The following is a 26,578-nucleotide window of genomic DNA, read 5'->3' on the forward strand; positions in this document are numbered from 1 at the left end:
CAAATCATCATACCGTCAATTGACAGATACTGGCGCCCTTGTTTACATTTTGGAAAACTTTCCTTTCCGTTTATAGCGAATGTAGCGTGTGTTTTAATATTTTACAGGCATAATGGCTTTTAAATTTAGTCCTAATGCTGTTTAAACTCGGTTTAAATAACAAACTTGCCGTTTAAACGGCTGAAACTTTTTTGGACTCTGCGGTCTGTTTGTAAACAAGGGCGCCAGTATCTGCCAGATGACGTCACCTTGATTTGGTCTATACTACAGACGGTAGATAATCTACAGACGCGCAAAGAGAAAAATTACCAATTCGGCAACACTTTTTTTTGTTTATTTTATTTAAACAGTTTTGGCAACCAGTCAGAATAGGATCAATCTCCCTATAATCAGCAATAAGTTGCGTGAATCGCGAGGTATGTTCCATGGAACTTCGCGAATTACGACGCATATTTTGCAAATTGAACAAGCCAATTGAATTTTTCAAAGCATTATATGATATATCGAGTGTAACTAATCCATATGTTGTTAGTAAATCAATAGTTAAAGTTTTAATATTTCAGGTAGATTGCAAAACTTAGTCTTCCCTGCCTATACGAAACACAAGTTTGTTTACATTGCTCATTTGGTGTCTCGATTTGACGGTTCGATTGGTGTTTTATGCCACGCTCTTTGCGCGTCTGTAGATTATCTACCGTCTGTAGTCTATACCATCAAATGTCTCCTTTTAAACCTCATTGGCCGTCAACGGGTAGTCAACGTCAACGCGAATAAGTGGGAATAAGTTCGTCTTGAATGGTGAAATTTGATGATTGATGAATTTTGAATTCACTAAAAAATGGAGTCTAGAAAAAATAAGAAAGGTCGTATTAATAAGGTATGTACCAGTAATCCACATTTAGACGGAATGTAGAAAGTGTTTTTAATGTCATGTTTTAAGCCATCATCTCAACTGAAAAGTTTAAACTTCGAGAAATTTTCCAATGACAGCTATCATTTGTGTCCTAGAATTTTGCGAAAAGAAAAAAATGTTTCTATTATGACGGAGCCGGTGGTCACAATAGCTTCAAAGTCAGTCCAGCTAAGAAATGACACACAGTTGCGTGTTCCGATTAAGCTTGGTGATGGCCGTGGCGGTGCGCAAGTTACGGAAAACATGCAGAAATTTGTTAGTCTGTTCAATACTGATGGCATGCTCAATACATTCGCATCAAATTACTTGAAAGAAACAAATTCAGATTTTTTTGTCATAGGAGTTATCGGAATGCAAGGCGCCGGGAAATCTAGTATTTTAAATTTACTAGCTACATCTATTTCAAATAGGTTAGTCGAATATACTTCTTTTGATGTCAATGAGAAGATATTTCCCGTCAACAACGCATTTTCGGCTAGAGAGTGTCCTGGATTCGAGAATGGTAAGAGCCACAACTTAACCCTCTGTCTCAAGGGTATTTTGGTGGTTTACAGTCTTTGTTCGCCTGAAAAAACTTTCAATGAGCGATTCGTCAAGCACAAGTATACGGCTTGTTAAGCTATGTTTTACTACATTCTAAAATCGTAATATCCGTATTTAGATGCCTTAACATAACATAAGACTGAAACACGAAGGGCTGAAAACTAAGTAACGCCTAAGGCTGGACAAGAGGCTGAAATCTTATAAGGCTGAATGTTCGAAAGGCAGAATAACGAATGGCTGAAACTTAGAATAAACAATGTGTAGGTACGTAATGCTAACGGCAGAAATTTCAGAATTTTTCACAATTTTAACATAAATCGAAGAAAACTTAATTAATTTTTTATAAATTATGAAAAATAATTACACTACATTTTATAGGGTTAAATGGGACAAAGCGTGTCATTTAAGCTTAACCTGTGCACTGAGAAGGTTTTGCATGCATCCCAATAAAAGATGTTTATGTGCCAAACACATACAGTCAACCAAAAAAGTATTCGGACAGCAGCGCATAAAATTTTCTTTTAGTAATTTTGCACAGTATTTTTGCAAAGAATGGTAACACATATTTTTTAAAACAATGTTTAACTAAAGCATATTTAGATGCACAACAAAAATTCGGGGAAAAGCTTTCCGTTTTGAAGATAGGGTACATATAGTTTGAATTGCTCAAAAATGCAGCCAAAAAAGTATTCTCATTTAGAAATGAAATTATCTAAAAAGATGTTCAAAAGGGTTCAACTCTAGACAGAATGCTGATGTTTCGATAGCGCAATGACAATTGTATAGTGTCTACCGCTTACAATTATCGACAGTATGTTTAGATTCAACATCCCGGTACAATATATATGTACCACACAATTACAATTTTGCTTTAATTTCACCTAAAATTGTTCAGATAGTTGAGTTTACATTTAGTTCTATCCAAAAATATATATCTTTGCTGCCTCGGAGCTTTCCATGTACCCCAACAAGGTACGACATCAACAACCCCTATGCAAGAATAACTAAAAGAGAAGGGTTACAAGAGAAAAATCACTCGTCAGCAAGTAAACATGCAATGCGGTTAGTGTCATATACCTTGTTGGGATGCATGCAACGTTCCGAGGTAGCAAAGATATATATTTTTGGATAGAACTAAGTGTAAACTCTATTATCTGAACAATTTTAGGTGAAATTAAAGCAAAATTGTAATTGTGCGGTACATACATATTGTACCGGGATGTTGAATCTAAACATACTGTCGATAATTGTAAGTGGTAAGCACCAGACAATTGTCCTAGAGCTATCGAAACATCAGTATTCAGTCTAGATTTGAACCCTTTTGAACATCTTTTTAGATAATTTCATTTCTAAATGAGAAATCATTCGATTTCTTATCACAATGACTTAAACCGACCTTTTGTAAAAAAATGGTCAGCATTTCACAGAGGGATATTTGAAAAATTATTAATTTCATCCCTAACAGATTAAAACAGGTCATCAAGAATGTAAATGGTCGTACAAGGTAGTATTTGAGCGAGAAAGGACATTTGTTTCAACTAATAGTTATTGCGACATTTGCCCCTATTTAGACTACCCCGATTTACACGATTATCACAGTCGAATCTCGCACACGATTTCGCTCAAAGAAAATGAAGTGAAAAAGAAGGGGAAGAAGGAAAAAGAAGTCAAACTCATTAGTAGATCAAACTAGAAGCCACTCTAGTGTCAGATTAGCAGTGCAAAATGCGATACGTTGCATTAAATGATTATCACAGTAGTCTAAATAGTCATAAAAGGGGCAATAACTGTCCGAATACTTTTTTGGCTGCCTTTTTGAGCAATTCAAACTATATGTACCCTATCTTCAAAACGGAATGCTTTTCCCCGAATTTTTGTTGTACATCTAAATATGCTTTAGTTAAACATTGTTTTAAAAAATATGTATTACCATTCTTTGCAAAAATACTGTGCAAAATACTGTGCTGCTGTCCGAATACTTTTTTGGTTGACTGTATCTTTTTATGCGCACAAAATTTGCGAATAATTTACATGTGTACTTCTGAGCGGATTTTGATTATATGAGGCACATGAAGATCATATGGAATTTTGCCCTTAATCATGTGCAGAATATCTTAAGTGCGCTGGATTGCAAAATATCAGTAGAATTTTTAACCGCAATGTGCATAACATTATAGGTTATTTTCTAAGCAATCATGGCAATATTGTGCAATAAAAAAGTTTTTTAACCTTTTCAAGAACTTTTTCTGATAGTAAAAAAATCGAATTTTTTCGGGCAGTGAAATTATTCGATAGGGCAAAATATGATTGTTTAAAGTTTAGCAAAACAATTGAAAACAATTGAATCGTTTGTTTAAGAAACCCCACAAGCGTCATTTGATGAGTCAATTTTCATGAGTTTTTGGTAGTTTTGAATTCTCGGGGATCCCTATACATCTTCTCTCAAATACTGCAAAAAGGTTAATCCCATAAATCCCTTTTAGTTAGGGTTGAGAACATTTTGAAAAATCAGGTTTTTGTTATTTTCCTATACATTTGTGTCAAAACCACATGTGGGGTTTCCCAAAAAAAAATGATTCAATTGTAATTATAGTTTACTAGTTTTACAGTTTTGCGCAAATTGTATTCTTTATTTTCGATTCGTTGTAATCATTTTATTGCTTGATCTCCTTAACATCTCAGGTGTTCTTGTCTCAATCGATGTTATTTTATGCACACCCTACTTACTTACTTAGGTGGCTTGCCGTCCTAAGACAAAGCCTGTTGAACAAAATTTCTCCATGTAACTCGGTTGAGGGCTACCGCTCTCCAATTCCTCGGACACCGGGTACTCTCCGCCAGATCTCGCTCCACCTGGTCTAACCATCTTGCTCGCTGCGCTCCTGGTCGTCTTGTTCCTACCGGATTTGAGGCGAACACCATCTTTGCAGGGTAGTTGTCCGGCATTCTTGCAACATGCCCTGCCCATCGCATCCGTCCAGCTTTAGCCACCTTCTGGATACTGGGTTCGCCATAGAGCTGTGCGAGTTCATGGTTCATCCTCCGCCTCCATACTCCGTTCTCTTGAACGCCGCCGAAGATCGTTCTTAGCACTCGTCGTTCGAAAACTCCGAGCACTCGCAGGTCCTCCTCGAGCATTGTCCATGTTTCATGCCCGTAGAGAACAACCGGTCTAATAAGCGTCTTGTACAGGGTGCACTTTGTACGGGGACTTAGTCTGCTCGACCGCAATTGCTTGTGGAGCCCATAGTAAGCACGACTTCCGCTGATAATACGCCTCCGAATCTCACGGCTGGTATCATTGTCCGCCGTTACCAGTGAGCCAAGGTAGACAAATTCATCGACTACCTCAAACTCATCGCCGTCGATCAATATACTACTGCCCAAGCGGTGTCGTTCGGCCTCGGTTCCGCTGGCCAGCATGTACTTTGTTTTAGACGTATTTACCTTTAACCCAATCTTTGCTGCTTCGCGCTTTAGTCTGGTGTACTTTTCAGCCACCGCCACAGATGTTCTGCCGATAATATCCATGTCATCGGCAAAGCAGACGAATTGACTAGATTTGTTGAATATCGTGCCCCGCGTGTTGATATCTGCTCGGTTCATAACACCTTGTAGCGCTATGTTGAACAGCAGGCATGAAAGACCATCACCTTGACGAAGCCCTCTGTGTGATTCGAATGAACTTGACAATCCACCCGAAATCCGAACACAGCACTGCGTACCATCCATCGTAGATTTAATCAGTTTGATGAGCTTCCTGGGGAAGCTGTTCTCGTCCATGATTTTCCATAGCTCTTTCCGGTCGATGGTATCATATGCGGCTTTGAAGTCAACGAATAAATGATGCGTGGGAACTCTGTATTCACGGCCCTTTTGGAGGATTTGCCGCAGTGTAAATATTTGATCCGTTGTAGACCGACCTTCGACGAAGCCGGCTTGATAAGTTCCCACAAATCTATTCGCAATTGGTGATAGACGGCGGAAAATAATTTGGGACAGCACTTTATAAGCGGCATTGAGAACGGTGATCGCTCGATAGTTCTCACAGTCCAACTTGTCGCCCTTTTTGTAGATCGGGCAGATAACCCCATCTTTCCACTCCTCCGGTAGCTGTTCCGTATCCCAAATTCTAACAATTAGTCGGTGCAGACAAACGGCCAGCTTTTCTGGTCCCATTTTAATAAGCTCCGCTCCGATGCCATCTTTTCCAGCTGACTTGTTGTTCTTTAGCTGCATGATGGCCTCCTTAACTTCGCCTATCGTTGGGGCTGGCACCTCTTCCCCGTTTGCTGCACCGTCGAAATCGCTTTCCCCGCCGCCATAGTTTTCCGCCTGGACGCCATTCAGGTGTTCGTCGAAGTGCTGCTTCCACCTATCCGTCACCTCACGATCGTCCGTCAGAATACTGCCAGTCTTATCCCGACACATTTCGGCTCGCGGCACAAAGCCTTTGCGGGATCCGTTCAGTTTCTGGTAGAACTTCCGCGTTTCCTGAGAACGATGCAGCCGCTCCAACTCTGCATATTCCTGCTCTTCCAGGTTGCGCTTTTTCTCCCGAAAGATTTGGTTTCGCTGCATCTTCTTCTGTTTGTGTCTTTCCACGTTCTGACGTGTGGCACTGCGCATCTTGGCCGCCCGCGCAGCGTTCTCCTCATCCATCACCCTCCTACATTCATCGTCAAACCAATCGTTCCGCTGATTCCGGGCCACATGCCCGATGGAGCTCTCCGCTACACTGCTGATGGCTGTTTTGATAGTGTTCCAACAGTCCTCGAGAGGGGCTTCGTCTAGCTCGTCCTCTTCCGGCAGTGCAGCTTCGAGTGAATGCGCGTAGTTTGCGGCGACGTCTGGCTGCTTCAGCCGCGCGAGATCTAACCGAGGCTGGCGTCGGTACCGAATGTTGTTCACAACGGAGAGTCTTGGGCGCATCTTAACCATCACTAGGTAGTGGTCCGAGTCAACGTTAGCGCTTCGATAGGATCTGACGTCGATAATGTCTGAGAAGTGCCGACTGTCGATCAAAACGTGGTCGATCTGTGATTCTGTCTGATTTGGTGACCTCCAGGTGTACTTATGGTGGATTCTGTGCTGGAAAAAGGTACTACGTACGGCCATATTCTTGGAGGCGGCAAAGTCGATAAGTCTTAGGCCCATTTCATTGGTTCGCTGGTGTGCACTGAACCTTCCAATCACCGGTTTGTATTCCTCCTCCTGGCCGACCTGAGCATTGAAATCCCCGATGACGATCTTGATATCATGTTTTGGGCAGCGGTCGTATTCACTCTCCAACTGCGCGTAGAATTCATCCTTGTCGTCATCGGTACTTCTGAGGTGAGGGCTGTGCACGTTGATGATGCTTATGTTGAAGAATCGGCCCTTGATTCTCAACCTGCACATTCGAGGATTGATTGGCCACCACCCAATCACCCGTTTCCGCATCTCGCCCATCACTATGAAAGCTGTACCCAGCTCGTGTGTGTTGCCGCAGCTCTGGTAGATGGTATGTCCATCTCTGAACGTACGTACCGTTGAGCTCTTCCAGCACACCTCCTGCAGCGCTACGACGTCGAACTTGCGGCTCTTCAATACGTCGGAGAGCACTCGAGTGCTCCCTTGGAAGTTGAGAGATCGGCAGTTCCACGTTCCGAGTTTCCAATCCATAGTCCTTTTTCGTCGCGTGGGTCTATTCCGATTGTTCCAGTAAGAATATATTTGTTCTTCGTTCCATGCTTTAATATTTTTCGTGGTGACGGCTTGCAAAGCCTGCTACACCAACCCCCTGTTTCGCCGGAGGGCCAACGAAGCTCGAAAGAGCCCTCCTTTCCTGTCAGCATACGACCTTGGCTTCCACCGGGGTTGGTTACCCGATCTCCACCAAAGTTGCTCGTATCCCGGCTGGTACCACGAGGCGGTAGGAATAGGAGTTGCTGAATAAGAGGCTATGAACCACTGTAGGGTCTATTTTATGCCTACACGTGCACAAGGCACCGACGGTACGCATTATTCAGCCGTTTACCAGCCGTTTATGCACACCCATATTACACAGATAATTTAGATGAAATGTTATAAATCTAAAACCGTGGTTCGACATCAGTTTTCTGGTCATATAATTTTTCCCCAAAAACTTTTTTCACGAAAACGATTTTCCCGAATAAATTACCCTAATAAAGTCTTTCCCAAATAGACTACTTCATCGAATTTTTCTCCGAACTCACTGTTTTTGCCGAAGCTGTACCTCGAATAATATTGATAAGAATAATTTAACCCCCTTTACTGAATAAGTTCAGTATTTAGCTGGGTGAGCTCAGTGAGCTGTCATCAAAATAATCAAAAGTTATTTTCTTGCGGTTCAGTAAGATAATGAAATGAAATGAAATGAAATGAAACATTTCGTAAAATTCTGCACCTTATGTCGTTTTCGTTTTTGTGGTGCAGCTACACCGTTTGGTGTTACACTTTTCGCTGGATAAACGAACACTCTCACATACAGTGTACCCTGTGGAATCGTGTTGCTTCGGATCGTTTTTGGATTATTAAATACACGTCACGTCTCGTTGGTAGCAGAAACTAGAATGTCCTTTATTTAACAGTTGGCATTTCACTCGTGGATTCATGGGCAATTTCCATTATTCGTAACTTAAGCTGCTCTGGAATGACTAGTCTATCCCCTCTCAGCAGAAGGTTTGGACCCGACACAACTCTGAGCTGAATGGTTTAAACTCCTTTGTGATCTCATTCCAAATCCCTGTATCTAAGCTCTGTAGAACACTTTGAAGTACCGCGTCTTTCGAGACCTGCTCTTCGACTTCTTCAACCGTTACCGCACTTGGAATTCCAGTTACAGCTAATTGTAATATGCACCCTTCATCTGATGATTTGTATGCTACTGGATCGGTCATTGATAGTCGCGTAAAGGCATCAGCCAGATTGTTTGTACCAGGGGTATATATAACATCAAAATTATAATTCTGAAGACGCAACACCCAGCGCTCAATTCTGGCACATGGTTTGGATCGTTCTTTAAACGAAAACTGGAGAGGCTTACAATCCGTTATCAGTATAAATTTTCTTCCGAGTAAATACAATTGAAATCTATCAACAGCCCAGACCAAAGACAGCGCCTCCCTCTCTGTTTGGAAGTACTTCCTTTCCGTTTCTGTTAAGGACTTGCTCGCAAAAGATATGATCCTTCTTTTTCCACTCACATCCTGTTGTAATAAAACAGCGCCTAGACCACTAGGACTCGCATCGGCTATTACAATACAGAGGTCATTGGGATCATAATAGCCAAGAAAGCTAGCTTCACTTATGGCGGATTTGATCTCTTCGAACGCTCGTGTATGTAGTGGCTGCCAGTCAAACTTTTCCCCAACGCGAAGTAAGCTCCGAAGGGGCTCTGTTTTATCTGCCAAAGATGGTAAAAATCTTCCAACATAAGTTATTAGCCCGAGAAAACTGCGTAGCTCTGAAATATTTTCTGGACACCGAAATGATTTTATAGCCGCGACCCTGCTCTCTGTTGGCCGGATACCTGAACTGGACATTTCATGCCCCAGAAACTCGAGTCTAGAAACATTGAAAAAACACTTTTCTTTGTTTAGTAGAATTCCGTATCTTCGTAAACGAGTAAAAGTGCCTTTAGTCTACGATCACGTTCCTCTGCATTACGTCCCCAGACCATAATGTCGTCTGAGCAAACGACCACACCGTCTAGTCCTGCAACGACGGACTCCATCACCTTTTGAAACAACTCCGGAGCGCAGCTAATTCCGAACATCTTTTGTATCAACACGGAAATATATATATATATATCTATACCTATAAAGAAGGATTTCTGTCTGTCTGTCCTGTGTTCCTTATAGAATCAAAAACTACTGAACCAATCGGCGTGAAAATTTGCATGTAGAGGTTTTTGGGGCCAGGAAAGGTTTTAGTGATGGTTAGAGACCCCTCCCCCCACTAAGAGGGGGGGCTCCCATACAAATGAAACACAAATTTCTGCATAACTCGAGAACTAATCAAGCAAATAGAACCAAATTTGGCATGTGGGTGTTTTCGGTGACAAGAATTTATTCTAGGGTAATTTGAGACCCCTCCCCTCTTTATAAGGGGAATTATAACTCCTCTCCCCTTTAAGAGGGGGGGTTTCCATACAAATTTCCTCATAACTCGAGAACTAATCAAGCAAATGGAACCAAATTTGGCATGTGAAAGTTTTCGAGGGCAAGAAAATTTTCTATGTTGAATTAGGACCCCTCCTCACTTTAAGAGGGGGGGCTCCTGTACAAATGAAATACCAATTTCCTCATAACTCGAGAACTAATCAAGCAAATGGAACCAAATTTGGCATGTGTGTGTTTTTGGAGACAAAATTTTTTTCTATGATGAATTGGGACCCCTCCCCACTTTAAGTGGGGGGGGGGGGCTCCTATACAAACGAAATACAAATTTCCTTATAACTCGAGAGCTAATCCAGCAAATGGAACCAAATTTGGCATGTAGGTGTTTTTGGAGGCAAGAATTTTTTCTATGATGAATAAGAACCTCTCCCCACTTTAGGAGGGGGGGCTCCTATACAAATGAAATACAAATTTCCTCATAACTCGAGAACTAATCAAGCAAATGCAACCAAATTTGGCATGTGAAGGTTTTCGAGAGCAAGCAAATTTTCTATGGTGAATTAGGACCCCTCCCCACTTTAAGAGGAGGGGCTCCTGTACAAATGAAATACTAATTTCCTCATAACTCGAGAACTAATCAAGCGAATTGAACCAAATTTGGCATATGTGTGTTTTTGGAGACAATTTTTTTTTCAATGATGAATTGGGACCCCTCCCCACTTTAGGGTGGAATATATATATATATATATATATATATATATATATATATATATATATATATATACTAGCTATATATATATATATATATATATATATATATATATATATATATATATATATATATATATATATATATACTAGCTATATATATATATATATATATATATATATATATATATATATATATATACTAGCTATATATATATATATATATATATATATATATATATATATATTATATACATATATATATATATATATATATATATATATATATATATATATATATATACTAGCTATATATATATATATATATATATATATTTATATACATATATATATATATATATATATATATATATATATATATATATATATATATATATATATATATATATATATATATATATATATATATATATATATATATACTAGCTATATATATATATATATATATATATATATATATATATATAAATACTAGCTATATATATATATATATATATATATATATATATATATATATTATATATATATATATATATATATATATATATATATACTACCTGACCCGACAAACTTCGTATTGCCACAAATTAACCTGTGTTGTACATAAATCATGAATCTCGCATGATCTTTGTCACAATCTCGAGTTTTGCAAGCCCCCCAGTGGGCGGCGCTTCCGACGGCGGGTCACCGGCAACACTCGCGACCGTCTCGTCCTGAATGATCTAGTGTTACTATAGATAATTTTTGTGGTCTTGTATTGACTAATGTTTTATGGAAGAGTCTCGAATTTCTCGAGTTCGATTAGTTTTTGAGTTTCGCCAAAATTTCTGTTTTATTTGTATGAGAGTCCATATCCCCCTACCACAGGGGTGAGAGGTCTCTAATTATCGTAAAATAAATTCAAGACTCCAAAATCTCCCACATGCCAAATTTGGTTCCATTTGCTTGATTAGTTCTCAAGTTATAAGGAAATTTGAATTTCATTTGTATGGGAGCTCCCCTCTTAAAAGGGGAAGGGGTCGTAATTCACCATAGAAAAAATTTCTGCCATCTAAAACTCCCACATGCCAAATTTGGTTCCATTTGATTGATTAGTTCTCGAGATAAGAGGAAATTTGCATTTCATTTGTATGGAAGCCCACCCTCTTAACCCATTAAGCCCCACCCTTTTTCCAGCAGGGATAGAAAGTTGAAACTTTCAGGAAAATTCTCTTTTAGGTCAACTAAGAAAAAGCCGCTGACATGTATTTTTAATTTTGACCCTGTGTCCTGCAACGCTACGTTGCGAAAACGCAACGCTGGGCATTAAGGGTATACCGTTTTTGCATACCTTCATTATTATGCATATTAATGCTTCATACTTTTTTACCGTTAAATCAAATTTGGGATTTTTTTTGAGATTTTGAGTATTAATAAAGATTAAATGAACTACTTAGAGTATTACATGTTATGTTTTATGATAGATATCGAAACATTTGGGTTGGAGACCATCTTTGCACTAGACGCATAGTATGCAGTTTGAATGCTAAATGCATGTCGTCGCAGATGATTAAATGCCTACCAACACGTTCCGGAAAGGTTGTAACAATAAATTTGGGTCCATGAAACTGTCGTTGCCATCACTCAATTCTTCCAGATATTCCGGAGGCAAAGGTACTTTAACAATTTTATTACGCTCTTATCACAACGGCTTCTCCATCTGCCATCAGTGTTTGAAGTTGCGAATTATATGTTATGTAAACTTTTATAATGTTTCCGGGATATTTTAAATAAGCGAAAGATAAGATTTACATTCATTTGTTTACTAAAAAGCAACGATATCAAATGAGACACCGCAGCGAACGAACGAAAACAAACGTTCCCATTGCGAATTTTGAATATCGTTACTTCCTAGCGTTGCGTTTTCGCAACGCAAAGCTTCGAACCTATCTTAAAATTACAAAAATAATCAAAATTATGAAACAAAGTTTTTTTTGGCAAGCAACCGATTCTTACTAACACTGATTGATAGGTCAGGCGTTAATAGAGGTAAAATCGAGTTTTATGACCATTTTTCCTCAACTGCCTGAAAAATAGCAAAACCTGTTGTTTTGTCACAGCTGTAATTATGTTACATGTAACATCTGGCCTTTAAGCAAAAACAGGTCGATTAGATTTTTTTCCAATCTTTCTTTGTTTCTCAGGGTCCAAGTTGATATCTTCAACCGGGCCTTCTCTAGAAACGAATGAAAGTGCGTTGCGTTTTCGCAACGCTGGGAGGAAATGGGTTAAAGGGGAGATGGGCCATAACTCGCTTTCTAAAGAAGAGAGGGGTCTCAATTCACCATAAAAAAAAATCTTGCGTCCAAAACCACTTACATGTCAAATTTGGTTCCATTTGCTTGATTAGTTCTCGAGTTATGAGGAAATTTGTTTTTCATTTGTATAGGAGCCCCCCCCCCCTCTTAAAGTGGGGAAATCCATAGAAAATATACCATAGAAAATATTCTTGCCTACAAAAACATCCACATGATAAATTTGGTTCCATTTGCTTGATTACTTCTAGAGTTATGAGGAAATTTATATTTCGTTTGTATGAGAGCCCCCCCCCCTCTTAAAAAGGTAAGGGGTCCTAATTCATCATAGAAAAAATGGTTGCCTCCAAAAACACCCACATGCCAAATATGGTTCCATTTGCATGATTAGTTCTCGAATTATGAGAAAATTTGTATTTCATTTGTGTAGAAGCATCCCCTCTTAAAGTTGGGAGGAGTCCTAATTCACCATAGAAAATATTTTTGCCTCCAGAAACCTCCACATGCCAAATTTGGTTCTTTTTGCTTGATTAGTTCTAGAGTTATGAGGAAATTTGAATTTCATTTGTATAGGAGCCCCCCCTCCTAAAGTGGGTAGGGGTCCCAATTCATCATAGAAAAAAATTTTGTCTCCAGAAACACCCACGTGCCAAATTTGGTTCCATTTGCTTGATTAGTTCTCGAGTTATGAGGAAATTTGTATTTCGTTTGTATAGGAGCCCCCCCCCCCTCTTAAAGTGGGGAGGGGTTCTAATTCACCATAGAAAATATTCATGCCCTAGAAAACTTTCACATGCCAAATTTGGTTCCATTTGCTTGATTAATTCTCGAGTTATGAGGAAATTTGCATTTCGTTTGTATAGAAGCCCCCCTTCCTAAAGTAGGGAGGGGTCCCAATTCATCATAGAAAAAAATTTTGTCTCCAAAAACACCCACGTGCCAAATTTTGTTCCATTTGCTTGATTAGTTCTCGAGTTATGAGGAAATTTGTATTTCATGTGTATAGGATCCCCCCCCCTCCTAAAACGGGGAGGGGTCCCAATTCATCATAGAAAAAATTTTTGACTCCAAAAACACCCACATGCCAAATTTGGTTCCATTTGCTTAATTACTTCTCGAGTTATGAGGAAAATTGTGTTTCTTTTGTATAGAAGCCCCCCCTCTTAAAGTGGGGAGGGGTCCTAATTTACTATAGAAAATATGCTTGCCCTCGAAAACCTTCACATGCCAAATTTGGTTCCATTTGCTTGATTAGTTCTCGAGTTATGAGGAAATTTGTATGGAAGCCCCCCCCTTTTAAAGAGGAGAGGAGTTATAATTCCCCTTATAAAGAGGGGAGGGGTCTCAATTTACCATAGAATAAATTCTTGTCACCGAAAACACCCACATGCCAAATTTTGTTCTATTTGCTTGATTAGTTGTCGAGTTATGCAGAAATTTGTGTTTCATTTGTATGGGAGCCCCCCCTCTTAGTGAGGGGAGGGGTTTCTAACCATCACTAAAACCTTTCCTGGCCCCAAAAAACCTCCACATGCATATTTTCACGCCGATTGGTTCAGTAGTTTTCGATTCTATAAGGAACATACGGACAGACAGACAGACAGACAGAAATCCTTCTTTATAGGTATGTATATATATATATATATATATATATATATATATATATATATATATATATATATATATATTTATATATATACTAGCTGACCCGACAAACTTCGTATTGCCACAAATTAACCTGTGTTGTACATAAATCATGAATCTCGGATGATCTTTGCCACAATCTCGAGTTTTGCAAGCCCCCCAGCGCTTCCGACGGCGGGTCACCGGCAACACTCGCGATCGTCTCGTCCTGAATGATCTAGTGTACCTATAGATAGTTTTTGTGGTCTTGTATTGACTAATGTTTTATGGAAAAGTCTCGAATTTCTCGAGTTCGATTAGCTTTTGAGTTTCGCAAAAATTTCTGTTTTATTTGTATGAGAGTCCATATCCCCCTACCACAGGGGTGAGAGGTCTCTAACTATTGTAAAATAAATTCAAGACTCCAAAATCTCCCACATGCCAAATTTGGTTCCATTTGCTTGATTAGTTCTCAAATTATAAGGAAATTTGAATTTCATTTGTATGGGAGCTCCCCTCTTAAAAGGGGAAGGGGTCGTAATTCACCATAGAAAAAAATTCTGCCATCTAAAACTCCCTCATGCCAAATTTGGTTCTATTTGATTGATTAGTTCTCGAGATAAGAGGAAATTTGCATTTCATTTGTATGGAAACCCACCCTCTTAAAGGGGAGATGGGCCATAACTCCCTTTCTAAAGAAGAGGGGGGTCTCAATTCACCGTAGAAAAAAATCTTGCGTCCAAAACCACTTACATGTCAAATTTGGTTCCATTTGCTTGATTAGTTCTCGAGTTATGAGGAAATTTGTTTTTCATTTGTATAGGAGCCCCCCCCCCTCTTAAAGTGGGGAAATCTGGCAATCTAACGCTAGTGACGTCGAGCAGAGGGACAAATCGAGCACGCTTTCACGGGCTGGGGGATTAGGTATTCCCGTTGATTCCCCTGTATTTAAAACTGTCACATCGAATTCGTCAATCAGACTACAAATTAAAGAGGAGCGGTTGTCGTCGTATAGCGACCCCCTTTGTGTACAGTGAGAATTTAAATCTCCTAAAATCAGAAATGGTGCTGGGAGCAACTCTGCTATATCATAAAGTTGCCTCTGTTCAAACTGTACTGCCGGAGGAGTATAAGTCGATACCGTCAAACGGGGTAACTTGCAACAGTTCTCAACTATGAGTGCAAGTGAAAACTTATCTGTAATACATTTGAGGAAATTTAATTGATACAAAGTTATTAGGTCTACCATAGAACAATTTCACATATTGAGAAAAAATATGCGATCAATATTGGCTGTTGTAGAATTTTTTAACTAATTTGTTACTAGTAACCCCTTAAAGTTTGTAAACAAAGAGTGAATTTACAACCCGTATCAACGCTCACTTTTTTGTAATATTTCGCGATAATTGTGCTACGTATGTAAATTTTGTTATGTGCTAAGTGTTCCTAAGCCGATTTGACACCAGTGGAATATCGAGTTTTTATTAGTGACCATCCGGATTGGTTAAAATTAACCATGGAGCATCTTTGCAATGCCTGCGCTAATTCCATCTCTGCGGATGATAATATGGTTACTTGTCAAGGTTTCTGCAAGTCAACTTTTCATATCACTTGTTCTAAGCTAACCCCCGCACTGTGGTCAGAAATTAAATCCAGTTCTGCTATTTTCTGGATGTGTCAGGCTTGCAGAAAACTTATGGGCCATGTTCGTTTCCGAGACGCTCTCAGCAACGCGAATGACGAGCTTCAAAGCGTTCTGGGGGAGCAAACCAAAATGCTCAATGAATTAAAGAGTGAGATCAAAAACAATGCAAATATGATTAACCGTATAGCACGAAAAATTCCGTTGACCCCAGTCTGCTCTCAACCACCTCTACCAGTTCCCGTTACCGATAGAAGGCCTTCCAAACGCCCTCGCATTTTAATTGATACTTTACATGACGAAACAAACTCACCGCAAGTGCTTTGTGGAGACAAAGAACCCGAAACGGGAATGTCTCTCCCTATTATACCACCAGTCGCATCGCGTGCGCAAAAATTCTGGCTGTTTCTATCTAGATTTTCGCCACACGCCACTGTGGATGAAATTTCTAGATTAGTGCAACAGAATCTTGAGACTGATGCTCCGGTCGAAGTAGTCAAATTGGTACGTAGGGATGCCGACTTGAACCGTATGACTTTTGTATCGTTCAAAGTCGGTATCGATTTGCAGTTTAAAGAAAAGGCGATGCAGCCCTCGAGCTGGCAAAAAGGGATTTATTTCCGTGAATTTGTGAACGATATTGGAATACAACCTTTTCGACTTAGCGCTAGGGATAATGATTCCAACGCAGACAACTTTCTCACTCCGCCAGCCAGCTTTCCACCAAGACAGTGATTTTGAACCAACGAACGCATCTGGAATCGAAACTGATTGTAATGAAACTGTAACAAACGATGTAAAACATGATAATGTACCTGAAACGACGCCCCATAATAGCGAAATTTCTGCCAATGTACGCTTGTCCACGAAAAACGCTGTGGAAAGGAAAGGAATATTAGACATTTATTATCAGAACATGAACAGCATAAGAGGTAGCGAAAGGCAAAAAAATGTATTTTTATCTTCGCTAGAATTGGACATAGATATATATGCATTTTCGGAAACTCACCTGGACGACACAGTGTTAGATTCATCATTCTTCTCGCCCTGCTTCAACATCTACCGCTCCGACAGAAACACTACGAATAGCGACAAACAATCCGGCGGTGGTGTATTAATTGCCATACACAATCGCTTCAGAAGCACCGAACACGCAAAGGCTGAAAGTAACGAAGCAATTTGTGTGAAATTATCAATAGCCAATGGTGCACTTTTTTTGTGCTGTGGCTATATTCCACCTACCTCCAGTATTGAACGCTATCGCTCGTTCTGCTCATTCGTCGAATCCATCGTCGAATCAGCTGGTCCTGATGATGAAATTATTGTTGCCGGGGATTTGAACCTGCCGAATTTGAAATGGAATCAGTCGAATTTCGATATGAACAATTTATTCTACTTACCCGACCAAGTCAGCTCCCAGCGAGAGATTGCTATTGTTGACGGTTTTCTTTCTGCTGGTCTGCTGCAAGTGTGTAATATTCCAAACAATAACAGCTGTTTTCTCGACTTGGTGTTCACTACGGCACCGAACATCTGTCAAGTAACATTAACGGATCCATTGATAAAGAATGAAGTTCATCACAATGCGATGTTATTGACCGTCTACGCAATCGAACCGATAGAGTGCAAACAAGGGATGCTCGAAAATCAACTGGATTTAAATGCAATGGATTTTGAAAACGCCCGTTTGGAACTTGCAAATATCAGTTGGCATGATCTGTTTATATCAGAAGAAATTTTTCACGGCTGCGAGGAATATCAAAGACAAGCGGAAAGAATGCGCGAGTTTCTCCGATCAATGAACATTTTAAATATTGGATGTGGAAATACGGTGGTTATCGAGAATTCAATTGATTATAATGCACTGCTGTTTTATTATACAATTTTTGAAATATTTTCTCGTCATTCTCCGGTGATGACGAAACGGCAAAAATATTCACACAGTTATCCGGAATGGTTCACACCAGCGCTTATAAATTTAATGAAGGAGAAAAGAGCAGCTCTGAAACGAATGCGTCGGTCTCCTTCAAACGAAAACGTGGCAAACTACAAACAAATACTGAGAATGTTTAAGGCTGCTCATCGGGAATCGTATCAGGTTTATATCGCAGACATTCAGTCTCGTTTGAAAAGAGACCCCAAATCGTTTTGGAAATTTGTGAACAGTAGAAGAAAGAGTGCTGGCGTTCCGGATTGTGTTAGTTACAAGGGTGTCACATCTGCTGATGTTCAATCATCGACTGAACTATTCGCAAAGTTTTTCGAAAGTGTTTTTACTGCAGCAACTGGCAGCGTCCCCGGATTGCCCGTTAATACTGACGATGTACCATACCAATTATCCAATACGTGTGTAGAAAACGGTATTGGTGAGCTCGATGTCAATAAGTCTGCAGGACCGGATATGCTGGCAAATAGAATCCTGAAAGAGTTCCGTCTAGAATTTGCGGTGCCTCTTGTGCGCTTGTTCAATGTGTCATTAGCTACTGGCCATTTTCCGGGAATCTGGAAAATCTCGCACATCACTCCAATACATAAGAAAGGGGCCAGAGACGATGTGGAAAATTATCGTGGAGTTGCTATCCAGTCAGCTATTCCGAAGCTTTTCGAGTCGTTAGTTTACAGTCGCCTTTACGACAATGTAGTCAACCGTATTTCTCCTGTGCAACATGGATTCCTGAAGAAAAAATCAGTTGTTACAAACCTCTGTGAATTCAGCTCTACAGTTACAGATCACATTTCTAAGGGATTTCAGGTGGATTGCATATATACAGATATGAGCAAAGCATTTGATGCAGTCGACATTAATAGTATCTTGGAGGCTGTTAAAGATTTCGGCATTCGTGGCTCGTTGTACAACTGGTTAAAATCTTATCTCAAGTATAGAGTACAATTTGTAAAAATTCGTGGCTACAAATCTCGTTCGTTTACTGTGCACTCAGGAGTACCACAAGGCAGTCACTTAGGACCATTGCTATTCGTGCTTCTGATGAACAAATTGCCAGATGTTCTCTCCCATGCAACTATGCTGATTTATGCAGATGATGTGAAAATCTTGTTTCCGATCAAATCTATTGATGATTGCGTGAAATTACAGCTCGACTTAGGTCATGTAGGAACGTACTGCGAAAACCGTGGTTTGAAAGTAAACACGAGTAAGTGCTCTGTTATGACTTTCACCAGAAAAGCTAATCCTGTGATTTTTGACTACGCATACCGAGGCAATGTAGTTCCGCGAGCTGAATTTGTCCGCGACCTGGGGGTAACTTTTGATCGCTCACTCTCCTTCAATAGGCACATTGACAATGTCATCAATGAGAGTCTGAAGCTTTACGCACTTGTCCGAAGATTTGGCCGTGATCTCGATGACCCTCATGCAGTACTAGCGATCTACAAAGGCCTCGTCAGAAGCAAGCTCGATTTCGCTAGCGTTATTTGGCGCCCGCTGTATATAACCCACATACACCGCATCGAAGGAATTCAAAAGAGATTTGTAAGATTCGCTCTCAGGAATCTCGGATGGAACGGAGAACAACTACCGCCTTACCACGATCTCTGTTCTTTGGTAGATATTGATACGGTCCATTCGAGGCACAAGATTGCCGATATCATATTCTTCACAAACATTCTCTCAGAACGAACAAACAGCCAAGCTCTGACCAGTCGATTGATATTTAATGACAGTGCAGTCACGCTCCGACGACGTAGGATTTTTGACCCACCTTTTAGGTCTAGAAATTACTCACAGCACGAACCGACTTCCCGATTCATGAACGCCTTCAATGCATTGCAACATGTTATAACCATTGGCATGAGCTCGGATGTGATAAGACATAGACTCAGTTTATACTTTAGAGGACAATTACGATAAATCGAATACTTTTAATTTTTAAGACAATTGTAATTTTGTGCGTATTGAAATTTATTTATTTGTAAGCCTATGTTGTAGTATATATTTAAGAATGGGTAAAGGGCTTAAAGCCTATATTCGAAATACAAATCAAAAAAAACGGAGTAACTTGCAACAAGCAATATTTTTTGGAAATTGAACGAATTTAAAGATTTGAATGAGTTTCTTTTGACTTGAATATGCAAATGATAATGCGACTTGCGATTTTTAATGCTTTTGCTATGAATATACGCATAAATGTCCTATGTCATGTTGGTGAAAAAAATTTATGAGCCCCGTAACGGAAATTACAGAAATAACTCTTTATATTATTCATGCAATTGATATTCCTTGTCTGGATGCGATAGAGCTACCTTCTTTAAGGATCATTCACACATTACGTAACGCACGTAGGGAAGCGGGAGTTGTGTAACAGCGCATTACACGTCGTATATCCACTATGCAAAATCGCGTCATGAAGTAGAGCGGGAGAGTTAAAAATCATCGATATCTCGATTACGTAATATATGGATCATTACGTTACGAGTGATCGTAATTAGACACTCTCATATTGCTGGTCGATACTCTCAGTGAGGTTATTTTCGTTTTGGCCTCTTCTATGGCCATTTTTAGTATATCCAGACAAAAATTGACATATTTCCGACTTACCGTAAGTATCTTACATTCTTCAGGTGTGCTTTAGTATTGTTTGATGCAAAATTAAATGATAACGTGCCTCTTGAAGGTAACGGAACACAGCTTTTTATATCTACCAGCTGTTGCAAGTTACCCCGTTTAAGTAATTGTTTTACGAATAACGTGGTATCAAGTAAGATAAACAAAACTAGTCATCATAAATCAATTATTTTGTTTCCTTATTATTCATTTTACTGTAAAAAATGTATGTTAGGCTTCTTTTATTTGAAGTGCCTGTGGGCGACACAAACGTTTTACTGACGAAAAATTGATGATGAATTTGACACCATCTTGTGGGATTTTTTAAAAATTACCAAAACAGCAGAAAATCAACTTAGCAGTATCTAAGGCTTCTTTGAACTGTTAACAACAAGATTCTGTGACTGATATAGATTGAAAATTGAAGTAACAGATCAAAAAGTACAGTAAATTGAATCGATATGGCGTTGTTGCATGTTACCCCGCTGTTGCAAGTTACCCCGTTTGACGGTACTATAGAAATGTTTTTACCATTTACGGTAGCTTGAATGGCGACAACTTCTATATTTGGGAAAGAGGGGAGGTCGATTCGAAAGAAGGAATAACACTTTTTGATCCCTAAAAGGAGGAGTACCGCCATGTGATCCTCGATCCCGACGAATTATATTAAAATCGCGAAAATAGAGCTCGTTATCTGGAGTAAGAAATGTTTCACAGAGCGCAAACGCGTCACAATTAGATATGTTAATTAATTGCTTAAAAAGGTCAGACTTGGGGATGATGCTTCTGCAATTCCACTGTAGTACAGTTAATGAGTTCCCTTTTCGTTCGACGTATCAGCCATCGAAGAATATGACAGCAGCAAGAAGGGGCCATTGTGTAGCAAGTTGTTGCAAAAATGTTTTTACTGTAGGGAGAAAAGTAAACAAAAGACTTCTAAGAGGATCCGAAATATTGAATGTTTTTAGTATCCAGTCCACGATATCCGAGAATTTCAAGAATCCTGAGTTATTCTCTAGCTGAGAATGAGGTGCACTTGCGGTTCTTGGTGCTCTAGGAAGCGGTGGGTATTCCTGATTTGACCTAAAATTTTGCAAGCCAGGAGGTACCTGCTTCGGATTTTGTAAACCGCTTCCTTTTTGTGGTTTTGTGCTATATGTTGTCCCGCCTGGAGGTATCTTGCGTCCCTTGCGAGAAGGACTAGGAGAGTTGCTCTTTCTTCTCTTTCTAGATCTATCTTGCAAGATACAAGAAGTTCCTGCGACGGGATCATCAGATGTACCCTCATCAGGTGGCAAAAGGTTAAGGATGTTTTCTGGTATAGGTGGTGTAGCTCTCTTTAGCATCTCTGCAAAAGATCGCTTTGAGCGTTCTTTAAGAGAACGCTATACTTTTTTCCCGCGTTGTTTGTACGTGGGACATGCCAAAAGATCATGAAGAAATTCCCCACAGTAAAGACACTTTACGGTCTCTTCACTGCAGGTACTCTCTTCATGATTTCCGCCACATTTGATGCAGCGTGCCTTATTGCAACGAAAGGCGGCTGTATGGCCTAGCTGCTTGTAGTTCATGACCCGCGGTACATACAGGCGTACAGGTAGACGAACCCTATCCAAGAGAATGTAGTTCGGTAGGACAGATCCAGCGAAAGTCACACGAAAGGATTCCGATGGGGAGAATTTCTTCTTCCCTTCTTCGATTGATACTGACTGCAATTGCTTGCAGTCCAGTATCTTTACCTTCGGCATTATAGGGTTCTTAAAACAGCCAACACCACAACGCAGAAGATCTTCGACAGTGAGATTCACTTCGGTGACTACACCGTCAACTTCTACATCCTTGGCAGGGATGTACACGCGATACTCTCTCGTAAAGAACTCAGCTAGCAATCTCGTTTGATTGCTTCAAGCTCCTCACGACAACTCGCAATTTATTCGGTCTCACCTTCGTAATGTCGGTTACGTCCGAAAAATGTTTTGCCAGGTCCTTGCCGATTTGAATAATGTTCAATGGTTTACTTATGGGCCGGAAGTAGACAACAAACGGTCCATTTGAGCCATCTGGGTAAGCTTTTTTCCTTTGGTTTATAGGGGGTTGCGATGGACGTGGAGTAGGTACAGGAGGTTGTGAATGGCCGGGAGTTGGGAATCCTCGGAACTCCTCTTCCATTTCCTCACCGTTAGAATCAACATTCGAGTCTTTCATTTTGAGCGGGAGCAATAAGCTCTCCGCAGAATACAAAAGTGAATTCGTATGCAAGGGGGAGTCAATAAGCAGTGGTCAATAAAAAATAATCAAAAAAATAGGTAAATAAAATCAGAAGACTAAACCTAAAAAAAATTATATATGGTACTTCTACGTTGAATACTTTACCAATATTTGGTTTCCAGCGTGCCGCGGCGCCTCATCAAACTTTGGCGTCCAGGGTGGCGCGATCCTCGCTGTGTGTCTCGTGCGACCTTTGTTGCTGCTTCGTTCGGTTTCTTTGCAGACAATAGGTACTTACTTGAGTACACTGCTACTGGGCCAATTGTGGATACTATGTATACGTATGAATATTCCTTTTTCTGGCTACTGATAGCCAAACGTAAACGTTCCGTATTTCTCACTATTTGACGAAGCGGAAAATAATAAATTTCGCGAGTTAAAATACCGGTACGAGCGCAAAAACGTTGCCGTACAATATTCGCCACTACGAACGAGCAGATATGAGTCTTGAATTTTATATTGATCGGACTTTTAGTTCAAAAGTTATATGCAAAAATACGAAAAATATGAGACTTCATTTTCTCATAAGTCCCTTAACCGATTTGAAAAAATTAATCGCTTATGAAAGGGGAGCCTTTCAAACCCTTAACTTTCAAATTTCGTGATGATTGGGAAGGGTTTGAAAGTTACATAAAGAAATGTGGAAAAAAAGTATTTAAAACATATTTTTGTAACATATAATTATTAATTCAATGAGGTATATCCTACAATTTATTATTATTTTAAAATTACTGCTGAGATCTATCAAACGAAACCAAGTTATTGAAAATCGGACTATCCATTCAAAAGTTATTCAAACTTTAACACTTAAGCACCGTATATTAAACCGTTGAAACGTGTAAAATCAAAATATATCAATCAAAGGTCGATTGTATTCAATGTATGTATGATGTATGAGTGTATGTACGAATGTATGCGTGTATGTATGTATGTATGTGTGTGTGCATGTGTGTATAAATCAATTTATGTATGTGTATGTGTTACGATTTGCAATTTTGAAATTTGCATTGAAATATAAGAAAAGTGAGAAACACGTCAATCGTCTGAAGTTTTTGGAGCGTCTTAGTAGAATACAAAACATGAAATTAAACAAAAAAAACTTTTTCCGATTAAATTCCACTATTAATATTTATTCGCGACAGATACGTATTTCGCCTACGACTTGCAGGCTTCGAAAATAGACACTGAATCAATAGATACTGGAGCTTAGAAATTTTATATGAAAAATAGAAAGAAAAAGTTGCTAGTAATTTTGTACGATATATTTTCGTTAGAGACACTTTAAAAGACAGAAGTCTTATGTTATGTATCATGTTTTAATAAATAAATCGAAAATGACAAGCTTTGAAATCATATCGATCATATTTTCCTTTCTCAAGCATGTTTATGGCGCTTCTTTTGCACTATTTTTTGATTTCACACAATTTTTTAAACCCTCTAACGGGCTACATCGTAAAAACGATGCGACTATGCTAATGACTATCTTTTCATGAAAGTGCATTCAAAAGAAGCTCGGGGTTTGAATTTCATGCAAAAATAATTAACTGAAGGAGCGCCAACTAAGAAAAAGTTCAATTTCTCTTTGTCGTTTTTCATATCTAATGCTCTTGGTTATTTTTTCAAGTTCAGATAAATTTCAAAATTGAAGTCAAATAAACTCATAATAAAATTTGAAGGCCAATCATTTTGTTCTAGATATACTTTCCCTCCAAAAGTGCAAAGGAATTATTCGTGCAATAGTTTTTTTTCGTAATTTTTCTGAATTCTTGTTTGTGAAAGATGCTAACTCTTGAACGCATGGTATTAAAAACAAGAAATCTATTATGAACACACTTCTCAAATTGTAAATTCAAAACAAGCTTCGTATGGGGCTCCTGCGCCCAAAAGTTAAGGCTGTTAGAAGGTTAATTTCTATAAATCAATTCAATAAATCACGTAAATATTATAAAACTAAATAAGGTGTTGATAAAGTAAATTAAATGATGCTTACAAATATTTATGCACTCCAGGAAGGAAAATGTAATTATTGCACGCAGTATGTTCTTGTGAATTTTACTGGTAAATAAGGATTTTGAGGAATAAGGAACAGAAAATAGAGTCAAGTTTATTATAAATGTTCCTGAGAAATTAAGAAATAATTATTGTGGCAGTAGAAAGGCTAGGTCACACCGCTAGGTGGATTAATTCGGTTTTTTTTAGATATTTGTGTGCACTCCATCCAACTATGAATGGCAAATAATAACTGTAGTAGAAGAATTGGACTCAGAAATAATCTTTATGTCAATAAAGCTGTAATATTTGGCAAAAATCTGTAAAACAATGCACTTCTTTTCAGCCTTATAGGTATATTTTTCAGCCTTATAGGTATATTTTTCAGCCTTACGTCATATTCAGCCTTTTGATTCTCAGCTTTTTGTAGCTTTCAGCCTTTTGAAATTTCAGCCTTTCGGTTTTCAGACTTTCGAGATTTCAGCCTTTCGATTTTCAGCCTTTCGTAGGAGACCCGCCTTAAACATTTAATATGCTGATTTTAGTGTCGGAAATCATGGATCACCTATGCTACCATGGGACAGAGAGGGTTAAATATAGGCATATAATTTAGTCGTGAGTCAAAAAAAATCAAGCAAACTAGTCGAAAATAATATTGTATTTTTCAGAAATTAGAATGCACATAACTAGAGACAGAGTTATTTTGTTGGACAGTGCACCAGTGCTTACTAATAATATCAAAACAGATTTTGTTGTAAGTGAGTTAAAGGACATTCAACGAATTAATCTTTTATTAAATATTTGTCATATCTTGATAGTATTGCAAGATGAATATTACAACACCAACTTTGCTAGGTACAAGAAAATAGGTATAATAATATTACGTCGTAATAATCTTACTATTTCTAGGTTAATCATGCACGCAAAAATGATACAACAAGGCTCACAGAATCACTTAACGCCACGACTTTTATTTTTAACAAATAAGTGTAATCGAAATTCCCAAAATCTAGGATGTCAGTCGTCACACGACCTTATCTGTACTGTTTATGGTCAGGAAAAAGCTTTCAAAGATATTAAAAATCAAATTAATGTTATGCGTTTTCCATATGTTACTGCAAGTAATATTAGTGATTTTAAAGTAACGCCCTTGTATACAGTATATTCTATTTCACAGGAGATCCCGGACTGTTAAGTAGTGTACTGGAGCTGCGGAAATTGGTGTTTTCAAAGATGATGCCTGCCTGTTTCCAAAATCAAGATGGTTTGACGGAAAAGTCCTGGTTTCATACCATTGCAAATATTACTGAAAAACACCGCAGCAATTATTTTATCAGGAAGTACGAAAATTTAAAAGAAAAATATAATCTGCACAATCACGTAAACGTAGTGGAAAATGCAGCAAAAGACAAAAGACGTCGCCTCAGTGATACGTGAGGCTTAACTGTAAACGTGCAATTTTTCGAGTTACACGAGTTTCTTGTCTCATTTATCAACGAGCTGATATATGTATTTAAATGCGAATCAATGAGTAACCAACGCATTTAATATGAGTTAACATAATAAAAGTATAGTGAAGTAAACATGAGATGAGCGAACCGATATATCTGGTGGTTATTTATTTTAACGATTTTAACCGAAACCTGCGATATGCGTCAAACAACGTACACCGATATCTTACACATTTCAACGTGCAAATATTGATAATCTTGTTTCATATGGCCGGGGTTCTGCCAGAGCGAACCAAGCGCCAAAAACATTGTTTTGAGTAATTCAAACTTTAATTTTATCGTTCCACCAACTGCTTGTAGCTGACCTAATTTTATCGCACACATATCACAAACAGGATGTCTTTTATGCCCTGAAATTATAAAATTTCGTAAAATAGTATGT

The 26,578-nt window shown here is 38.8% G+C and overlaps 1 protein-coding gene across 3 annotated transcripts; it reads left to right on the forward strand.

The window, feature by feature from the left end:
• The first annotated feature begins 727 nt into the window (after positions 1–727).
• On the forward strand, positions 728–26,283 carry LOC128734724 (nonsense-mediated mRNA decay factor SMG9). Of its 3 annotated transcripts, none has more exons than XM_053829048.1 (5): positions 728–877; positions 991–1,415; positions 25,354–25,540; positions 25,595–25,806; positions 25,863–26,283. In XM_053829048.1, exons 1-5 carry the CDS (start codon positions 816–818, stop codon positions 26,120–26,122), a joined length of 1,146 nt encoding a protein of 381 aa, XP_053685023.1. In that variant the 5' UTR covers positions 728–815; the 3' UTR covers positions 26,123–26,283. The 3 variants fall into 3 exon arrangements, with proteins under 3 accessions (XP_053685023.1, XP_053685024.1, XP_053685022.1); XM_053829049.1 differs by having other exon boundaries at positions 1,009–1,415; XM_053829047.1 differs by having other exon boundaries at positions 750–877; positions 941–1,415.
• Positions 26,284–26,578: the final 295 nt, after the last annotated feature.

Source organism: Sabethes cyaneus, chromosome 2 (genome assembly GCF_943734655.1).
Source record: "Sabethes cyaneus chromosome 2, idSabCyanKW18_F2, whole genome shotgun sequence".
Classification (NCBI taxonomy): Eukaryota; Metazoa; Arthropoda; class Insecta; order Diptera; family Culicidae; genus Sabethes; species Sabethes cyaneus.

Excerpts from the sequence above, each read along its gene's own strand:
- LOC128734724 (XM_053829047.1), top strand. The coding sequence starts at position 839 with ATGGAGTCTAGAAAAAATAAGAAAGGTCGTATTAATAAG. Across the intron at positions 878-940 it reads AGAAAGGTCGTATTAATAAG|CCATCATCTCAACTGAAAAG; the intron begins GTATGTACCAGT and ends TCATGTTTTAAG. Across the intron at positions 25,541-25,594 it reads TACAACACCAACTTTGCTAG|GTTAATCATGCACGCAAAAA; the intron begins GTACAAGAAAAT and ends TACTATTTCTAG.